The sequence below is a fragment of the Podarcis bocagei genome (assembly GCF_964188305.1).
Source record: "Podarcis bocagei genome assembly, chromosome: 13".
NCBI lineage: Eukaryota > Metazoa > Chordata > Lepidosauria > Squamata > Lacertidae > Podarcis > Podarcis bocagei.
Window position 1 is genome coordinate 39,631,125 of NC_138138.1, and position 19,435 is coordinate 39,650,559.

General features: G+C 47.2%; 2 protein-coding genes across 7 annotated transcripts; both read left to right on the forward strand.

Annotated features, from left to right (window-relative positions):
- The first annotated feature begins 679 nt into the window (after positions 1-679).
- On the forward strand, positions 680-9,459 carry LOC308572423 (mpv17-like protein). Of its 2 annotated transcripts, XM_081168453.1 has the most exons (6): positions 680-702; positions 1,538-1,614; positions 4,867-5,295; positions 5,382-5,452; positions 6,931-6,960; positions 8,782-9,459. In XM_081168453.1, exons 3-6 carry the CDS (start codon positions 4,974-4,976, stop codon positions 8,986-8,988), a joined length of 630 nt encoding a protein of 209 aa, XP_081024579.1. In that variant the 5' UTR covers positions 680-702; positions 1,538-1,614; positions 4,867-4,973; the 3' UTR covers positions 8,989-9,459. The 2 variants fall into 2 exon arrangements, with proteins under 2 accessions (XP_081024579.1, XP_081024578.1); XM_081168452.1 differs by lacking the exons at positions 680-702; positions 1,538-1,614 and adding an exon at positions 2,645-2,751.
- Positions 9,460-9,903: 444 nt separating this feature from the next.
- On the forward strand, positions 9,904-17,997 carry IZUMO2 (IZUMO family member 2). 5 transcript variants are annotated; one of them, XM_081168442.1, is made up of 7 exons: positions 10,365-10,642; positions 12,335-12,409; positions 12,571-12,657; positions 13,005-13,025; positions 14,575-14,655; positions 17,440-17,563; positions 17,734-17,997. In XM_081168442.1, the coding sequence occupies exons 1-7, from the start codon at positions 10,405-10,407 to the stop codon at positions 17,774-17,776; spliced, it is 669 nt and encodes a 222-aa protein (XP_081024568.1). In that variant the 5' UTR covers positions 10,365-10,404; the 3' UTR covers positions 17,777-17,997. The 5 variants fall into 5 exon arrangements, 4 of the variants coding, with proteins under 4 accessions (XP_081024566.1, XP_081024567.1, XP_081024569.1 ...); XR_014001752.1 differs by lacking the exon at positions 17,734-17,997 and having other exon boundaries at positions 9,904-10,642; positions 12,890-13,025; XM_081168441.1 differs by lacking the exon at positions 14,575-14,655 and having other exon boundaries at positions 10,334-10,642; positions 12,890-13,025.
- Positions 17,998-19,435: the final 1,438 nt, after the last annotated feature.

The window sequence follows — 19,435 nt, forward strand, 5'->3', positions numbered from 1 at the left end:
AACCTGAAACTGTTCTTAACCTGAAGCACTATTTCTGGGTTAGCGGAGTCTGTAACCTGAAGCATATGTAACCTGAAGCGTATGTAACCCAAGGTACCACTGAACAGTCAAACCGGCTAAAATCTCTTCTGCAGCGCTGATAACACATAGGAAGCTACCACAGCAGCTTTGAATGCGTCTCTTTGAATCGCCTCTGGTTTTGGAAAGATTACCAGCTAGATAAGAACCATTGTGTCTGTTGTGTGTGCTTGTTTTAGAAAGGCAGGATATAAATGTTTAAATAAAGAAATATATAAATAGCTATAAAAGTAGAAGACCCCACCCTCCCACCCAAACCATTCAAGAGAGTCACCAAGTACCCAAGAGGTGCCCAGCAGCAGAGATGAGGCTGAACAGATAAGAACGAGAAAGAATTAGCACAATCTACCACTGGGCCTATTTTTGCGCAAGCCCTTCTGAAAGGAACAGGAGATTGCATCGACTCTGCATTCTGGAGCACCGGCTCATTCATTTCTATGGGGATTGCGCAAGAGAAAACCTGTTCCCTGCACATGTGATAAAACAGCGCCCCCTGGTGCCGGAACAAAGAGGCTCATGGTTTTCTTTTCCCAGTATGTACACAGTACAGTAGTGTACTATAACTCCCAGAGGCTGGTGTGGTAGCAAATACCACTTCGGAGGAAAGAAAGGCACCAAAGACAGGTTGTGAGAGGTTAAGATATGTTGAACCTGTTTCAGACTGAGCCCCAGGAGATGGGTACCTTAAAATAACAACCACCAGTGTTTTAGGGGTACTCTCATTTTCCCACTCATATTGAAATACTGCCCCACAATCAGGCCAAACTTAGATTCACAAAATGTTTAGGGGTATGCACACCCCTGCGTGCCCCCAGAAAAAAGCAGTGACAACAACAACAAATATAGTAATAAATATTAACAACAACAACAACTGCCCATTCAGATGGGCAGATATTCTGCCCATCTGACTCCAGTGTTTTTATTGAAATTACTGGTGTGGTTTTAATAGAATATATATATATAATTCTATCAGTGTTTAATTGTTTTTAAATGATTGTTTCTTCTATATTTTTAGCAGTTCCTATTTTTAGCTGTAAACTACATTGAGTCCTGTGAGGGGGACAACTGGTGTATAACTAACTAACTTTAACTAACTATAATCCTTTAAAAAAGATAATAATGCACCCAAAGAATTATGGGTGATATTCAATCTTAGTCTTGTTCAGAGAGTAGAGTCCATTGATTTCAGTCTGCTGATTTCTGAGATGACTGTAATTGAATATCACCCATAACTCCTTGTGGTGAACAACTACACTTTTATCTGATTTGTCTATTGGTTTCAGTGGGTGTACTATTCTGAGTAGGACTTAGGCTGCATATACAGCCCATTCTTTCCCTCAAATAATTCTGGGCTCTGTAGTTTGTTAAGGGCTGCTGGGAATTGTAACTCTGTGAGGGGTAAACTACAAGGTCCATAATTCTTTGAGGGAAAGAAAGTGATTTGAATACGCTTTTACAGGTATTTTTTTACAGAGCTGAGATATCACCCTACGTAAGCAATTAGGAAATGGTATGACACAGAAGCATATCAAAATTGTAAGTATTAATATTAAAGAGGAAAGGGGGAGAGCTTAGGTAAATAAGGTTTGTGTGTTTGTGTGATCTATTGATTCAGCCAGCCCTTTCCCAGGTCTCTCTCCCAATTAACTCTGTCTTCCCCAGACATGCCTGCTTGCAATTTGGGACTGGGTCTGGCAGTGGCGTAGCGTGGGTTCTCAGCACCCGGGGCAAGGCAAGTAATTTGCGCCCCCTAACCCGTGGATTTTAGCACTCAAGTCTCTTCTGCGCCCCCCCAGATGTTGCGCCAGGTGCAACAGGCCCCCCTGCACCCCCCACGCTACGCCACTGCTCCCACCACAAGTCTTCAGGACAGCCATCCGAAGGCTGGCGCGGGGAGAAGGTCTCTCCGCCCCACCGCCAGGCTTCAGAGCATCCTTCCGAAGGCTGGCGCGGGGAGAAGGTCTCTCCGCCCCACCGCCAGGCTTCGGAGCAGCCTTCCGAAGGCTGGCGCGGGGAGAAGGTCTCTCCGCCCCACCGCCAGGCTTCGGAGCAGCCATCCGAAGGCTGGCGCGGGGAGAAGGTCTCTCCGACCCACCGCCAGGCTTCGGAGCAGCCTTCCGAAGGCTGGCACGGGGAGAAGGTCTCTCCGCCCCACCGCCAGGCTTCGGAGCAGCTTTCCGAAGGCTGGCGCGGGGAGAAGGTCTCTCCGCCCCACCGCCAGGCTTCGGAGCAGCCATCCGAAGGCTGGCGCGGGGAGAAGGTCTCTCCGCCCCACCGCCAGCCTTCGGAGGAGGTCCGAGGACAGTGGGGTTCCTGCTTCCTCGAGGAGGGCCGGCCAAACGCGCCCCCCCAAATGTTGCGCCCGGTGCGGCCAGCACCCCTGGCACCCCCCACGCTATGCCACTGGGGTCTGGTATTCTATTTGGTTCTCAAATGGGCTGCCAACTTCCTCCCTCCACAGCTGCTTTGCTTTCTCCCCACAACTGTACTTTCTTAGTATGCAGCAAGGATTGGCTATTCAATGGCTCTCTCCCACCCCACCCCCTTCCCTGCCCTGTCTGCACTCTTACCATGTGTCCGGATATTTATAGTTCTGTGGAGCAGACAAGCGTGGCTGACCCGTCCCTTATTGCTTCTTCTAGCCCTAGAAGAAAAGAAGACAGAGCATTCGGGGTAATAATGGCTGCAACGCAATGAGGGAGAAAAGCGGGTGGGCTTGAGAGAGACAAAGAGAAGGGTGGGTGGGTGGGTGGGAGAGAGGGGGGAGAGAGAGAGAGAGAGAGAGAGAGAGAGAGAGAGAGAGAGAGAGAGAGAGAGAGAATATTGACTGAGATGAATTTATTTACCCACCTATGCTGTGGTTTGTGGCCCTGCTCTGCTGTGCGAGAAATGCACTTTGTACATGCTCCAAGGCACACTTTGCTTTCTGGTTATTTCATATGTCCCAGAACTGGGTGTCTCTGCTAAAAACAAGTGCAGGCTGTGTCTTGATTAATTTGTTCTATATGTCAGATTTTCTGCAAGAGGACAGAACTTTGGTTAAAACTGAGTAATGGTTAGAGTGACCGATGAGGACAGGTTCAAATCTTCAGTCTGCCACCACAAAGCTCACAGTCTTGCCTTGGGCCCATCACCTTCTTTCAGCGTAAGCTACCTCACGGGATTGTTGTGAAGAGAAAAGGGTGGGAGAAGAGAAGACAGAATAGAAATGTCATAATTAAACAAACACTCAAACATTTGGCGCCGACAAACAAGCTGCTAAATTCCTATTTGATCTCGCTCACAGATGTCTCTCCCTAACCTTTCAACAAAAACGATGTGGATTCCTGTTTCATTCAAATCCAATCTTTCCCACCTGTATTTATGATGGCAGGGGGGATTTTTAACATTATCCTTTGTCCTGCATTAAAGGCTGTGGCAAAAGAGGCTCTGTGGGAGGTGTGTGCACACATCATGCCCATAAAGGATAGCGCTTCTTCGTCACACGGCCCCAGAGAGAGCAAAGGCGGCTGCAGTCTGCAGAACTGTGCATTGCCGTGCATGTGGAATATAGAAGATTGTCTTACCATAGGAGAAGTGTGTTATTAAAGAGAGGCCTGAAGAGGATGTTGGCATGTTGTAGTTGGGCAGCACATAAAATTGGGGGCTGCAGTGCGTACAGAGCACACACCCCCAAAAAGAATCCTGGGAACTGTAGTTTATTAAGGAGGCTGGGGGTTGTAGCTCTGTGAGGGGCAAACTACAGTTCCCAGGATTCTTTGGCGGGGAGCCATGTGCTTTAAATGTGGTGTGTGCGCCTGCTGCCTGTGTTTGAGGCGTGTGGTGAGTGTCGAGGCCTTCTCACTGCATGTGGGTGAAAGTGCATAATCCAGTGGTGCAAAGATGGTGCACAAAAGTGACACAGGGGTATGAACAGCCGGCTATTAAAATGTGGAGATGACACGATCCTGTTTGTGGCAGCATTAAGCAGGTGCAGAAATACCCCTGTGTAGGTAAGTATTTATACTGTGGTCCAACAGGAATCTGGGTAAGGATACACAGATTTGTGTTTATATAAACAGCTTCACGACAGAGTTTATTCCTGTTTCTTTTGTAAACATAAACTAGTTTCAAACTGATTTAACTAGAAAGATCAGTTATTTGGTGAGGGCACTGAGCATTTCCTCCCCTTTCATCCTTATAGATTTATAACTACCAGGGTTATTATTTAAAAGGGAAATTCAGGACACTTTAGAGCATCTTGTCTAGGCATGTCTTCAGAAAACACTTGTCACTTGCTGCAGACTTTATGGGAGGGGATGTTGTCTGTGAGAGAAGTTGTTGGTTGCCTTCCGAATGCACCCATCTCAAGGCAACGTACAGGGGACAACTGAAACAGCTAAAAACACTTAAAAACAACACAGAAAATGGTAGATGTGTTTTTAAAAACAATACAAAATAAACACCAGCGGCAGAGATCTTTTCATCTAGCTGGAAAAGCCTGTTGGAGCAAGAATGTCTTCAATTGTTTCCAGAAAGTTCAGAGAGTGGGCGCTTGTCGTATCTTGACAGGAATGCTATTCCACAGAACAGGGGCAGCCCCACTGGAAGCCCTGCTCTGAGTAACTGTGGAGGAATAAATAAATGCAATAAAAAGGATATGGAAGAAGGTGATCCTTAAGATCCCCAGATCCTAAGCTCTTTAAGGATTAAGCCACATCCCAAGTTTTTCACACAATTGACCAACACAACCGCAGCCTTCTGGCCTTGGAAGATAATAGCCACATGCCTTTCCATGTGCATTTGCAGATATATACCAGCAGGAGGCGACATTGCAACCCACCTGAGCAGAAGACTCCGCCACCTAGGGGACATATCGGGGAACTGCACTTCCGACACACCAGATCTGTATTCAAATGCACCCCTTGCTTGGTCTGGTGCATCGCCACCCTTGGCTGGCAAATGTTGTTGCCTACGGCACACTGTTTTCAGCGGCAGATGCAGCCCAGCAGAAGTTGGCTAAGCCGTGCCAGGATCCCCGCAGACACGACGGTTTGGATCTGAAGCAGACGGCAAAAGTGGCGCTGGTCGGGTTCACATTCCACGCCAACTTCAATTACGCCTGGTTCCGGAGCCTGGAGCGCCTTCTTCCAGGAGTGAAGGTGACCACGGTGATAGCAAAGGTCACTTGCGACCAGGTCATCGCTGCGCCAATCACCATTGGGGCTTTTTACAACGGTGAGAGACAACAGGGGTGAAGAGGGGGCTGGAGGGGTCTGGAGAGCTCTTTGAAGGTGATGAGTTTGCTTCCCTCCCTTTCTCAGGTCTCTCTCTCCTGGATGGTGAAAGCAACATATTTGGGAAGCTGCAGGAGAAGTTTTGGCCAACCTACAAGGTAATAATAACAGCTCTGTAGATTCTGTGCTAGGCTGTTACAGCAAAGAAACACGCAAACAGAAAAAAAGAGAGCATTGTGGCACCATAAAGACTAGTTTTTCAGTATCCCGGGCAGGGTTGGGACCTGGAGGGTCACTGATTTCTACTCTGGTGGGGAGTTTCCCTTCGACAAAGTGTAGGATCATGGCAATGAAAATAATAAATAGAGTTGGGGAAACCCAGTTTAACACCTGATCCCACTGAGAATGGTTCACTTTGAGAGCCATTGTTATTTGCAATCGTTGCTGTCATATTATCATGGAGGAGCCGAATGATGTTTACAAATTTATCTGGGCAGCCAATTTTCAGAAGGACAATCCACAGGGCATTACAATTTACAGTGTCAAAAGCCTTAAAAGGTAAAGGGACCCCTGACCATAAGGTCCAGTCGCGGATGACTCTGGGGTTGCGTTGCTCATCTCGCTTTATTGGCCGAAGGAGCCGGCGTACAGCTTCCGGGTCATGTGGCCAGCATGACTAAGCTGCTTCTGGCAAACCAGAGCAACACACGGAAACGCCGCTTACCTTCCCACCGAAAGGTGTTTATCTACTTGCACTTTGACGCGCTTTCGAACTGCTAGGTTGGCAGGAGCAGGGACTGGGCAATGGGAGCTCACCCCGTCGCGGGGATTCGAATCGCTGGCCTTCTGATCGGCAAGCCTAGGCTCTGTGGTTTAACTCACAGCGCCACCTGCGTCCCTGTCGAAAGCCTTAGTCAGGTCAATAAACGCCATATACAGGAGTTGGTTTTGCTCTCTGCATTTTTCTTGAAACTATCGAGCGGTGAAAATCATGTCCACTGTCCCCCAAGAAAGCCGGAAACCATTTTGGGATTCAGGAAGAGTCACCTCGGATATTGTTAAGAGATGGTTTGCTAAGATCCTTGCAACAACGTTGCCGGCCGCAGCTAATAGAGAGATGCCTCAATAGTTTCCACAATCAGTTCTGTCACTTTTAAAAAAGAGATTGATAATTTTGGCATCCCTAAAGTCTGCTGGAATATCTTCTCTTTCCCAGATTTTTTCAATAGTAGCAGGGGCCCACTATCTGAATTTCCCAGAAACAACTGAAGATATTTTTTTCCTCCTGTCAAGATTTCCCAGCTGGTTGGACAGGACTCTGCTGGGGTGTGTGTGTGTGTTCATTTTATATTGTTCTTAAACTAATCTTCGGTTATTTTTGTGACTTTTCCGTTATATTTTGTGCCTCGCCTTGGGACAGATGTGGAAGCCGATTAATAAATAACAAGAATAATACTTTGGTGCACAGTCTGTCAGCCATTTTGTTAAGGTAGCTTCTGACTCTTGGTGCCTCAGGAGTAGCTGCTGTGGACTCCGCAGCAAAGTCCTGCAACTCCTTAGTGTGAAATCCAAGCACTGTTGAGGAACTTTAATCCTTATGTTAAATTTGCTATTTATTTATTTCCCCCCAATTTAGGCTGGTGTGCTGTGCTGGACCTTGTTCCAGGTATGTATTGTGGTCCATGCTTTCCTTCCCTGAATGAGCTGGAAACCTTGCCAGCTCCCCCCCCCCCAACAGAGCTCCTGTGCCAATAGACAACTGCAAGAGAGACAGGCAGGTTTTTCCTGTCATAAAGGGATAAAGCATTAGGAAAAACATTCCCCTGCTTCGTTTTTGCTAGTCAGGGAGCTGCTGAAAAGCAAACCTAAAATATTTGAAATGCATCACTTCTTTCCCAGTTGCCCTAGGAATGCACTGGATTTTTGAAAGCCTGCCGGGAGTGTATTGAAATTGTTTATTTATTTCAACAATCTGTACACCGCTTAATCATAGCTGTCTCTCAGGAGACCCAAAACAATAAGATTACAAATGAATTAAAACTATAAAAACAGAATTCAGTTAGAAAGCCTGCTGGAGGGTGGTTTGGGTTTGGGTTTGGGAGGTTGGGTTGTTTTGTTTTAGGCTTCAGAAAGTGCCAGAAGTTCAACAGAGTGGTTGATATTTTGGGACCTGCCCCAAATAGCCATCAGGAAAGCAGCCTTGTACCCAGTCATATCATTGGTCCACCTGAAGAAGTGTGCATGCACACGAAAGCTCATACCAAGAACTAACTTAGTTGGTCTTTAAGGTGCTACTGGAAGGAATTTTTTTATTTTGACTATGGCAGACCAACACGGCTACCTATCTACAACTAGCTCTGTATAGTCTATGCTGATTGGCAGGAGCTGTCCAGGGTTTCAGGCAAGGATCTCTCCCAGCCCTGGGACCTTCTGAACGCAAAGCAGGTGCTCTACCACTGAGCCCATGGACTTTGAGAAGGATTGCCCTAAAAGAGACTGACTGGAGATCCGGGTGACCTCAAGGATGGCCTTCACCCTATGACCTTCATATATGCTAATACAGTGGTGCCCCGCAAGACGAATGCCTCGCAAGATGAAAAACGTGCTAGACGAAAGGGTTTTCTGTTTTTGCGTTGCTTCGCTAGACGAATTTCCCTATGGGCTTGCTTTGCAAGACGAAAACGTCTTGCGCTTTTTTTAAAAAGCCGCTTGAAGAGGCGCAGTTGCGACGGACCGTGCTTCGCAAGACGAAAAACATCGCAAGACGAAAAGACTCGTGGAACGAATTATTTTCGTCTTGCGAGGCACCACTGTATCTGGAGGTCCTGCTCACATGCCCATTGGTAAATCCAGTTAGGCTAGCATATGTGCGAAACAGGGACTTTTCTGTGGTGGCCCCACAGTTATGGAACTTCCTTGTGATTGGCTTATGCTTGGCTGCTTCAGCACAGGCTTTTAAGAGGGCCTTGAACATCTCTCTCTCTTCATCGCTGCCTTTTCTTTAGACTGTTAATGACTTGTGTGACTCAGAACAGTTTCCCCGAAATAATCATACGCCTACTTTGTGTGCCTACCGCATACAGGAGCACTCTTTTTATGTACTTCTTTTTGTGAGGGTTTGGCCATAAAGAGCAGTTTATAAGATATTTGAAAGAACAACAAATAAGTATGCGATAAGCACAAGAGGTATCACCGCTAGTCTAAGAGGCACACACAGAGCTACCTTCCCCAAGACCAGGCACAGGCAAACTCTGGCCCTCCAGATGTTTGAGACTACAATTCCCATCATCCCTAGCTAACAGGACCAGTGGTCAGGGATGATGGGAACAACCACAACCCTGGTACAGCACCTTGAGCTCCTTGGGAATTGTATAATCAACCAGTCAATAAAATAATACCAGGAACAATCAGAGCATGTGTTGCTGTCCAAGAACCACTGGCGGTTTATGTTCCTCCCTCCTCATCTCTCTCTCTCTCCCTCCACCAGGCAGTGAATTTTGCTCTTGTGCCACCCCTGCTGCGCACAGCCTACGTGGGGGCCTGCTCCTTCCTGTGGACAGCATTTCTCTGCTACCTGCATCAAACTGATGCCCACGACACCACCTCCCAGCTCTTCCAGGCGCTGCCAGGCTTGGCTGGGCTGTTTCCATCCAAGGCAGGAGAGAATCAAGTAAAGATGCCGTCTGAGAAGTGACCAAAGGGCCGTGCTGTGGTTTTTTTGGCACCCCGTCTCCATTTCTAGCTCTTGGTCTCTGCAAACTTTGCCCAGGGAATGGAGGGAGATTCGCCTCCTTATATTAACCCCCTCACACCCACCTTCTTCAAAACACGGCTTGCTCCTCATGCCGCACAGGTATAGGAACATACAACTGCAGATGTGAGAAGCAGGGCCTTTATAACAATGGCCCCAAGGCTAAGGGAATGCTCTTCTCCTTGAGGCCCGCATGCCTTCTGAAAGACCTACCATGAGCCATCTTTTAGGGATGCTGTAAAGATTGCAGCAAGATTAAGAGGAAGAGGAATGCTTTGAACACTCTAAAGCGCTTTATACATTCTGGCTGCACCCTGGACAAACACTGGGCAGTTGAACAAAAGATTATTATTCCCCTATCTCTCCCTGTTCTTTTCCCCCAACCACATAATGTCTCATACCAAATGTCAACAGTATCTCATACCAAACAAACTCTGAAAAAGAATCTATGAACTGAAAGTGGAGATGCTGTATGTATTTTCTTCCTTGTTTTGTTACACAAGGAAATCTTCAATAAGAACAAATTTAAAACAACTGAATAAATAAATGCTGGCTGCATGCACGCCACATATTTAAAGAACATTTTTTCCTCCGGAAAATCCCGGGAACTGTAGTGTAGCCTTATGAGGCTTTGCCCTCGGGTGGGAAAAATATTGCGCCCGGGAAAGGGAGATGGGAGTCAACAGACACTCAAGGAATAGTTTCGGAGAAAAAGCTTTATTTCTACCATCCATGAACTGGTAGAAGGAGCAAGTGTGATAGTTCACAAATAAGCACACTTCACAGTCATATGCACAGAGTATATATTCCCCTTCCAGTTCCCTCCCCTTTCTCTTCCTCCTCCTCCAGAGTCCTGCCTCGAGTTCCCCTGAGCATGAACAGAAAGCTCCTGTCTTTGGGAAAGGGGAGTGAGAAGCCAAGGGGTCGAGGAACCCTGGTGGTTCAGCATGTCCAAGATGTTGCAACTGAATGAGATAAAAGTCAGTTCTTGGCAATGACAGAGCCTATTCATTCCTCACCTCCTTCAGTAGTTTGTCAAGGGTGCTGGAAAATGTAGCTCTGTGAGGGTAAACTACTGTGATCAAGAGTCTAGATGTGGCGTGTGTGCTTTAAATGCACGATGGCCTCCACGGTTGGAGTCAGTAGGCTTCTGAATATCATTGATGGAAACCACAGGATATGAGAGGGCTCTAACCTTGGGGAGGAAGAACCGCCCCCCACCCCCAGACTGAGATGTCCCCATCTGTCCTCTCCCTATGCAAACCTAACCCTTGTCAGATGCCCCTTCCATAACTCGCCCCCATTGTGATGTCACTTCCTGCGGAACCTTGAGGCATTCTCATTCCGCTTGGCTCCAGCATGCCTCCCCTAGGACCGCTTTTGCGGCTTCTGCTTCTGGTCTGGTTTCCCATAAGCCTCCGGGGCTGCCTGCAGTGTGACCAAAAGTTCAAGGAGAATGTGGCCAAGCTCCGGACAGAGGTTGTCCCGAGCAAGATCCAGGACAGCCGCCTCAAGGAGCGGGCCGAAGTGCTCCTCAGCGGTCTGGAGGGGAATTTCTTCCTGCACTATGCCACCAGCCAGTTTTCTGGCTTGGCAGGTATACAAGTTCCAGCTCTGCTTAAAGGCTCAGGGTCCACACTAGACAATCAGGGGGCCTGAATTTCATGCTGATCATCTGACTGGGTGGTGACTGCATGGTTCTTACCCGGGCAGCATGAGTCATCCAAGGCTATGTGAAAATGTGATTTCTTTATCTAGTAGGGATGGAGGAGAGAGCAGCTTCCATTTGCATCTAATGCCAGCTGACCCAATTTCCCCTTCCCGAAACAATGCGTGAACCAAAGTGCAGCTTTCCATCAAAATTCACACTTCTCCAAATGTTGTGATGCAGTTAAAAAACAACAACTGCACAAATGTGGGCAAACAGCATAAAAGTGCATATAATCCTAAAAGTAACCTTTTAAAAAATGCATTATGTTAGCAAGAATAATCTTAACGGGGACTTAAATAAAAATTACAAACTGACACAGAAACGTTGCAAAAATAAGAATCCAAAATGGTCGCAGCGGTGCATCCCTACCAGCTATAGCCGTTGGTGGACTGCAGTGTGAAATGTAGCTGTGCAAGGGTGACAGATTGGCTACCGCCCATCACATCTCTGATAATGAGCAACGTCTTCCCTCCCTCACTCTATCCACACCACTTAATGAACTTTTCAAAAAAAGACTTTTTTGTGCATTTTTGTTCACCTGCATCACCTGAGAACTCTCCCTCTCCTTGGTGTACAAGGAATGTGGAGCAGTAGTGGGGTCCTCCTGCTGGCATTCACCAGGACAAGATGGGTGAGGTGGTGGCAAGCTTTGGGGGGGGGAGGGAGTTTTGGATTGGCAGCTGTTCCCCCAGCCCTGCTAGGTTGGTGGCAAGGTCAAAGGAGCTCCTGCAGGTCTGGTGTCAACCAAGAATTCCCCCAGTGCCCTGGCTCCCAGCACCCATCTTTGCTGCCCCTTTGCTTCACCACATACCCTTGGGCAGAAAAGGAAAAGGACACAGAAATTAGAGGGAGCAGGAGACCTGAGAGCGACAGAGCTGGGTTTTGTGCTTGAGAACAGGATCTGCTTCTTCAACCTGCGGTGTAACACTCTGGCTGTGCACACACTCCTGTTTCCCTCTACGCCCAAAGTGCTCCCAGCGCTGGTTTGGGAAGCGGTGTATGCATAGCCACAACCCATATCTATCCTGTTGTTCAAAGTGTTTTTCCACCAGCCAGCTTTAATCCGAATTTGAGAAAAAGAATGACTTGGCTGTGTCTTAATCCGGTAATGTGTACACAGCCTGTATGGGTGTTTAAACCCGAGTTGTTATCTGGAAAGATGCACAATGCAGCCCTGCCTGCCCTTCCAGACTCTTAACAGCTGCCTGGTATTCTTGAAATCCCTCCGCCCTTTCCCCCTCCCAATTGTTGCTCTCTGCATATTCAGGCTCCTACAGTCTACATAGCATGGGTAGACAAACTAAGGCCCGGGGGACGGATCCGGCCCAGTCGCCTTCTAAATCTAGCCCTCAGACGGCCCGGGAATCAGCGTGTTTTTACATGAGTAGAATGTGTGCTTCTGTTTAAAATGCATCTCTGGATTATTTGTGGGGCATAGGAATTTGTTCATTTTCTTTTTTCCTTCAAAATATAGTCCAGCCCCCCCACAAGGTTTGAGGGACAGTGGACCGGCCCCCTGCTGAAAAAGTTTGCTGACCCCTGGTCTACAGCCACCCTTTTACTCCCCTTTCCCCCCAGTTAAGAGCAAAGTTGACGCCCTGATCCACGAGGCGAGGTTCAGCACAGAGAGTCTGCTTCAAACCCACCTGACAGGTGAGGATCCCGACTCCTCTCTCCCTCAGGTGCCCTTTTGCTGGGGTTGAAGCTCCCAGGGCCTCATTTGCCAGAAAAAGGCCTCTTGATCATTTACAGAAGGAATTTGTAGGGGGCTCCCAATGTTACACACATCCTATGTATCTTGATCTACCCCCAAGACCAGGCTCTGTTGGATGAATTGGTTGAATTCCGGAGGAAAACGACTATGAAGCTCAAGGAAGCTTTAAAGGAACACCAAATGAAAGGTAGCAAGTCTCCCCCAATTCCATGTATTATTTTATGTATTCTGTGTTTTTATGTTGTGATTTTATCCTGTGAGATGCCCTGAGACCTGAGGGTATATGGCGGTATGCAAATAATAATAATAATAATAATAATAATAATAATAATAATAATAATAATAATAATATAGATTTGAACGTTGTGCCAGGAAAAACTCACTGCTTTATTGCAGGGTTCTGTTGATTGTATCGACAGGAATATTTCTGCCCTGCGGTAACGCTTTGGATGTGGAAAGAAAGAAATCTGGGGATAATAGAATATTTGGGGCATGTGCACTCATTCTCGGACTCTGCTTTTCTTCCCCTCACAGCTTGCGACAAATCTGCCTGTGGTGAGTTCATCTTGTTGCCTAGCTGGGTATTAAGAGGAGGGGAACCCGGCAATTGAAAGCAAATGAGAACTGTTGTGGTTCTGTGGCGGGGACACATAGCATGCGGCGTGGGAGCAGCTCAAGGAAGCCAGAGTCTCTCGCACGCACATGGGCCAGGGAGGTTGAGGAGACTCTCTCCAGTTCTGCTGTTAGCCGTGTTTGGGCCTCAGGAGAAGAGTAAAGGATGGAGAGAATAGAGGGAGGATTGCTAGGAGGCCATCAATACAGCAGGAACAGGGAAACTTTGTGGTCCCAGGGGCCGCATTCCAAAGTGGGCGACCTTCCGGGGGCCACACACAATGTGATTCTCAACTTTGCTCAGCCGCGCACAAACCAGAGGTCTCCACATGTACCTCTCCACATTCAGGGAAGCAAGAGGCGTTACTGCAGTTTAAGGACACATTCGAGCAAAGTAAAAATAAAAATCCCTGGAAATGTTAGAGGAGGGTATGGAGCAGTCCAGTGACGGGTTTGGCCTTGGGAGATTTCTAAGGGTTAGACAGAGGCGTGGATAGAGGGCTGCATTTGCCCCCTGGGACTGACGCTGCCAACCCCTGCTGTAAAGACATTTATGAAAGCAATGGATATGTTGTCAGGGCTGGATTTAGGAGAAAGACAACCAAAAGGACTGTCTTACAGGGAAGGATTAGGGGGCATCTGACTCAGGGTGTGTGGGAATCTATCAGAGGCAATTGATTCAACTACCTACCCAGCAGCTAAAAAAAATTACTGCCAGCAGTTCATCTTCATCTGTAAAACAGACCCAAGCTTTGCTAGTTTTGCATTAATTTTTGTGGGTGTTTTTAATTTGACGGAAGAATAACCTAATCAGTGCCATGACTGGAGAAAGAGATGCCCAAGATTCTCTTCACATTCACACCCTACATGGCTTCCCTCAAACAATTCTGGGAGCTGCAGTTTGTTGAAAGCCCCCTTCCAGAGCTTCAGTTCTCAAAGTGGTTTTCAAAAAACCAGTCTCCCTTCCTAAGGAGCTCTAGGAACTGTGGCTGTGTGAGGGGAACAAACTGCCGCTCCCAGAATTCCTTGGGGAGGGAGGCCATGACTGTTTAAAATCCTATCCTTGTGCTTTAAACGTATGGTTTCAAAGCGGCCTGGGCCTAGACTGTCTTGGCTCCATATGTAGGGTTGCCATATTTTGAAGAGCAAAAAAGAGAGGACAATATGACGGCCATTCAAAGCAAATAAAGGCCATATGTCTCAATTTTTACCCCTGAAAAAGAGGGAAGTGTCCTGGAAAATGAGGACACATAGCAACTCTATGCAGCCATGCACTGACCAAGACACATAGAAAGATCCTGCCCCCAGTCTTGGGAATTTTGCAAATCCCTGGACTGCAGAGTGTTGGGACTGGATGTAGTGGGCTTTGCTGAAAGATTAACATCCTGGGTTTTGTAGGATTACGTTGATACCATCCATATTACTCTCTGGCTGGTGCTTCTTCACCCTTTCTCTTTCTCTTCCTCCATTTCCCGGACTCCTGATACCTCAGGCTGGCTGAGCTATAAAGTGCTCAATTGCAAAGGATGCCAAGAGACCAGCGCCGTTTGCTTGTCGCTAAGCCAGTGCTTTGGTAGGTAGAAAGAGGAACGATTCGTTGGCCTGGGCAGTGTGTCCACGAAGGAGTTTGCGTGACGTGGCAGAGAAAGTGGGGTCTGGGTTTGCGTGTGTGTCAGACCCACTGACGTGTTTCGGGCGTGGCCAGGGTTAGGTCCCCCCGACAGCAGGGTCCCAAGGCAGTCTGCACAAGCAGATCGCGACAGCCCAAGTAAAAGCAAGAACCCCAAAGGTTACCAGGGGATCCAGCAGAGGAAATCCAAATATAAGGTAGACACGGCCCAGCACTGATATGAAGACATCATTCCAGCAGCCCTCTCAGCCTGGAGCTAAGCAGGAGGGGCCAGAATCCCACCCACAACATAGCTGTAGATGCGTAGAACCAAGCAGAGGGCATTCTTGGTAGTGGCGTCTGCCCTGTGGAATGCCTTCCCATCAGATGTCAAGGTAATAAACAACTACCGTATTTTTTGCACCACAACACTCACTTTTTTCCTCCTAGAAAGTAAGGGGAAATGTCTGTGCGTGTTATGGAGCGAATGCCTGTGGGTGGCGGGGGGGATCTGCTGCAGTCGTGAGCAGAGGATCCATGGTTCCCCTTCCTTCCCTCCTCCGTGGTTACAAAGCATGGATCCACATGGATCCTCAGGATTTTTGCATTGGGCTGCTCCAAACTCATTGTCAGATCACATGTCTGTGGCCACAGCATGAACCACAAAAATCATCCACTATTTCGTTTAGAATATTTTTTTTATTGTTTTCCTCCTCTAAAAACTACGTGCGTGTTATGGTCTGGTGCGTGTTATAGAGCGAAAAATACGGTATCTGACTTTTAGAAGACATCTGAAGGCAGCCCTGTTTAGGGAAGTTTTTAATGTTTGATGTTTTACAGTGGTACCTCTGGATGCGAACAGGATCTGTTCTGGAGCCTCGTTCGCATCCTGAAGCGAACGCAACCCGAGTTGGTGCGTCTGCTCGTGTGGGGGGCGCAGTTCACTGCTTCTGAACATGAGGATGCTGACCTTCCTCTTCTGGTGGCCAGCGGTCCTGAGGGCTGGGGAGTCACACTGCCTCTGAGGCAGAGCTCCCCTCCTGTGGGGCGGGACCCCCTACAGGCTCCCCTAAGAGGTCCAGGCTTCTAGATGGCACTGGGGGGGGGCTCCAGATCCTGATCTGAGGAGGAATCCTCTAGCAAGGCATGACACCCGTTTCTGGCCATTATCTCCATCCCGCAAGGAGGAGAAGGTGAGACATAAGATGAATTTGTCCCGTCATGTAGGAACAGCAGCAACGAACTCTTCCTGTTCAGCCCAATTCGGTTCAGATGGCCTGACACGGAAGTTGTAAGAAGCTGCCTTGATGGTCCAGTTTGTTTTGCTCTGCTTCCCTTCCTTGGCCAAAGTGAAGTGGTGGAAGCACAAATCCCGACTCTAGGCCCAAATGCTGACAGGAGCCCAGATTAGGATACAGGTTTCGCTTCCGGGAGAATTAATCGGAAAGGTGTTACTCTGGGTGATGCCATGTGATACCATGTCCAGAAGAGGGCAGCACTTACTGGGTGGCCCATGGGCATTCCTGAACAAACATTAAGCAGGGAGTTTTTGCAGGCCTGACTGAAGAAATGTCAGAACTGAAAGACAAAGGGCCTAATCTGAATTTGACATGGAAAGATGATGAAATCAGTATTTAGATAGGACACATGTGGGCTTCTGGGTGCTCCCCCTATAACTGCTGACCAGAGCTGATGGGAATTGGAGTCCAATGACGCCAGGAGGGCCAAAACTTTCCCATTCCTGACTTATAAGCGCTCCACAATATATTGTCTCAGAAAGCTTTACCACAGTCTTATAAGGTAGGCCGCTGTTCTTAGCCCATGTTGCAAGTGGTGGCCCGAGAGGCCTATAAACAATAGATTACGAATTCCCAGGTATCAAAAAAGGTTATTTATGTATGCCACTACTGCAGCTCGTGTTTCATTAGCCCCAAAGTGAAAAACAAGCGAAGTCCCAGCTAAAGAAGAATGGCAACTTAAACTGATGGAATATGCGCAGCTTGTGGACCTAACATGTAGACTAAGAGAACAAGAAGAACATACGTTTAAAGAAGACTGGAAAATGTTTATTGAATACATGGAGGAAAATTGTGTCCACTTGAAAATGTTGGCAGCATAAAGATAAATTCAACAGTGTAAATCAGTTTTGATGGATGTAATAATGGAATACTGAATGCTTTAGTTTATTTAAAACATGCAAGTATTTATCTTGTGCAAAATGAACCATGGAAAGAGAGGAAGGGAAGTCATTGATATTTTAAGGTTGTCTAAGTGAATATTCTAAAATGTAAAACAGAAATTTAATTAAAATCATTTAAACCCCCCCACCCCCCACAATGGATTACATTAAGGCTGCCTAACAAATTCATGGCAGATTTTTTTTTTTAATTATACGCCTCCTTATCTACAACCCAGTCTCTTATATATCATGATATATATTTTTCTGTGTTGGGACTAAGCACGAACTGCATTCTTCTATGGAGGTCTCCTGTTTCGAGACTCATGACTGTGTATGGGAAGAAAGGGATACATTTAAAACATATCAAAAAAACCCACACAGACCCCAAATCCTGGGAACTGCAGTTTACCCCCCCCCCCAAAAAAAACCCCTACCATTCCTGCCTCCTAAACCTTCTACAGTTCCCAGGTTTCTTGGTGTACGTGTATGTGATGTGCTTTTTTCAGTATGCTTCGAATGTATGACGTGTGCTCAGCCTAAAACACTGAATCTGGGGTCTCTGCATGCAGTGGATGCCCAGGAACGCCTCTCCCTTCGCTTTGGAAAGCCCATAAAGGACCCCGATATCGCCAAAAATGGAGTCGCCGTTGTCCTGTGTATGGGTGGACTGCTCTTCGTGGTGATGATAGGCGTGTGAGTATAAGCAATAGACCTTCGTGTAGCTCAGAGTCAGCTGCACTGCTCTCCCTCTCCCAGAAAGGGACCTTGAGGTGGGTTGGGGGAGCCCCAGAGGCAACTCACTCAGCACTCCTCAAAGGGTTAGGGAGGGTTTTGGGGGGGCTCTAACTCTCTTTTCCCCCCAGGATTATCAGGTACTGGAAAAACCGGCTCTTCTTGTACATTTAGCAGAGATCCGCCCCTTTTCTCACCTGTAAGGAAAAGGTCCTATTGAGCTTCCCAGTTGTGAAGTCTGAAATGTGGTCTGCATATCTTCATTGTAGCAACCTCCAGAAATCCTTTTTTTGCCTCCAAAACTAGTGTTTCTTCTTCCGGCCTACACCTCTTGCCCTCCTATCCTCTTCTTATCCCTCATAGTCACAAAATAAATACGCACAAAGACACCCTGATAGTTGTCTGTTTCTGTCCTCTCTTTTTGGACTGCAAAGATCTGGCTTTAATAAAGTCTTCCTCATTCCCTCCAGCCCACAGACCAAGGTGTTTTGTAGGCATGAAGGTGGAATTCAATTTGTTTGCATTTTAATGAGAAGCTACCCAGTTAATACTTCCTGAACCAATACGTGAACTGGGACAGACACCTGCCCTTTGAAATTTGAACTTCGCCGAATTTGCAGCCAAACGATATGTAAAAAAAATACATTATATTAAGGGGAAATGTTAGTGGAAACAAACAAACAAACACAAATGCATCATATGCTTTTGATGCTTACAAAAATATGTGCATTAGTCAAAACTGCATACAAGAAAGCTTTTACCAGGGGAAATTTAAACTAAGATGCTGATGAATTTTCAAGAGTTTTGGGTTTTTTTTTTTGTTAAGTTGCAAATTGCCGTGGAAATATGGAGAACTGAATTTAAGACTGGAGAAGTGAGAAGCTTGATTGATCCATTCTTACTGTCTAGACCAGATCTTTCCCAACTGTGTTGTGACACATTGGTGTGTCGGCTGCTGTGTGTAGGTGTGCCGTGCAAATGCTACCCATGCTCTTCATGGGGCTGGAAGGGGGTTAGTTTAACCTCCACTTTCCTAGTAAAACCAAATTGCCGTATTTTTTCATGTATAAGATGCTACTTTTTGCTTTAAAAAAGGCAAAAATTGGGTGTTGTCTTATACATGGATAGTGAATGCAGAGAGGGGACGTGGGATTAATGGCAGCGGCAAGCAGGAGATTGGCAGCGGCAATTGGGCGGGTGATTGGTGGCTGCTGGAAGGCCTGCTGGTGATTGGTTGTGGCTGCGGCAAATGGGCAGGCAATTGGCAGTTGTGGCGAGCTGGGCAGGTGATTGGTGGCTGCGGCAAGTGGGCGGGTGGTTTGGTGGTGGCAACGAGCGGGCAAACAACTGGCGGCTGCAGCGAGGTGTGCGATCGGCAGTGGCTGTGGCAAGTGATCGGCAGTGGCAGGCAGGCAGGTGAGCAACTGATGGAAGTGACCTCTCCCACCCGCCACCCCAAAAAGCTAAACAACTTAATTTATTAAATTTGGGTTAAAAAAATAGGGGTCATCTTATACATGTGGACTGTACATCTCATACAGTCTTATACACTGAAAAATACGGTATTGTGTTGCAAAATGATGCATGTCTAAAAAGTGTGTCAGCAACATGAAAAGTTTGGAAAGCTCTGGTCTAGACAGTCTGCCTGCCCTCCCAGATCTTCCTAAAATCCACCACGGGGGCTTGCAACTCTCTCTTCTCTGTTCCCTGTGCAGAGGAAGGTGACTGAGATGATCAGAAACCAAGCCTTATGAGAAACAGTTGAGGGAGCTGGGTATCTTTAGCCTGAAAAAGAGGAGACTGAGAGGAGATATTGTAGCCATCTTCAAATAT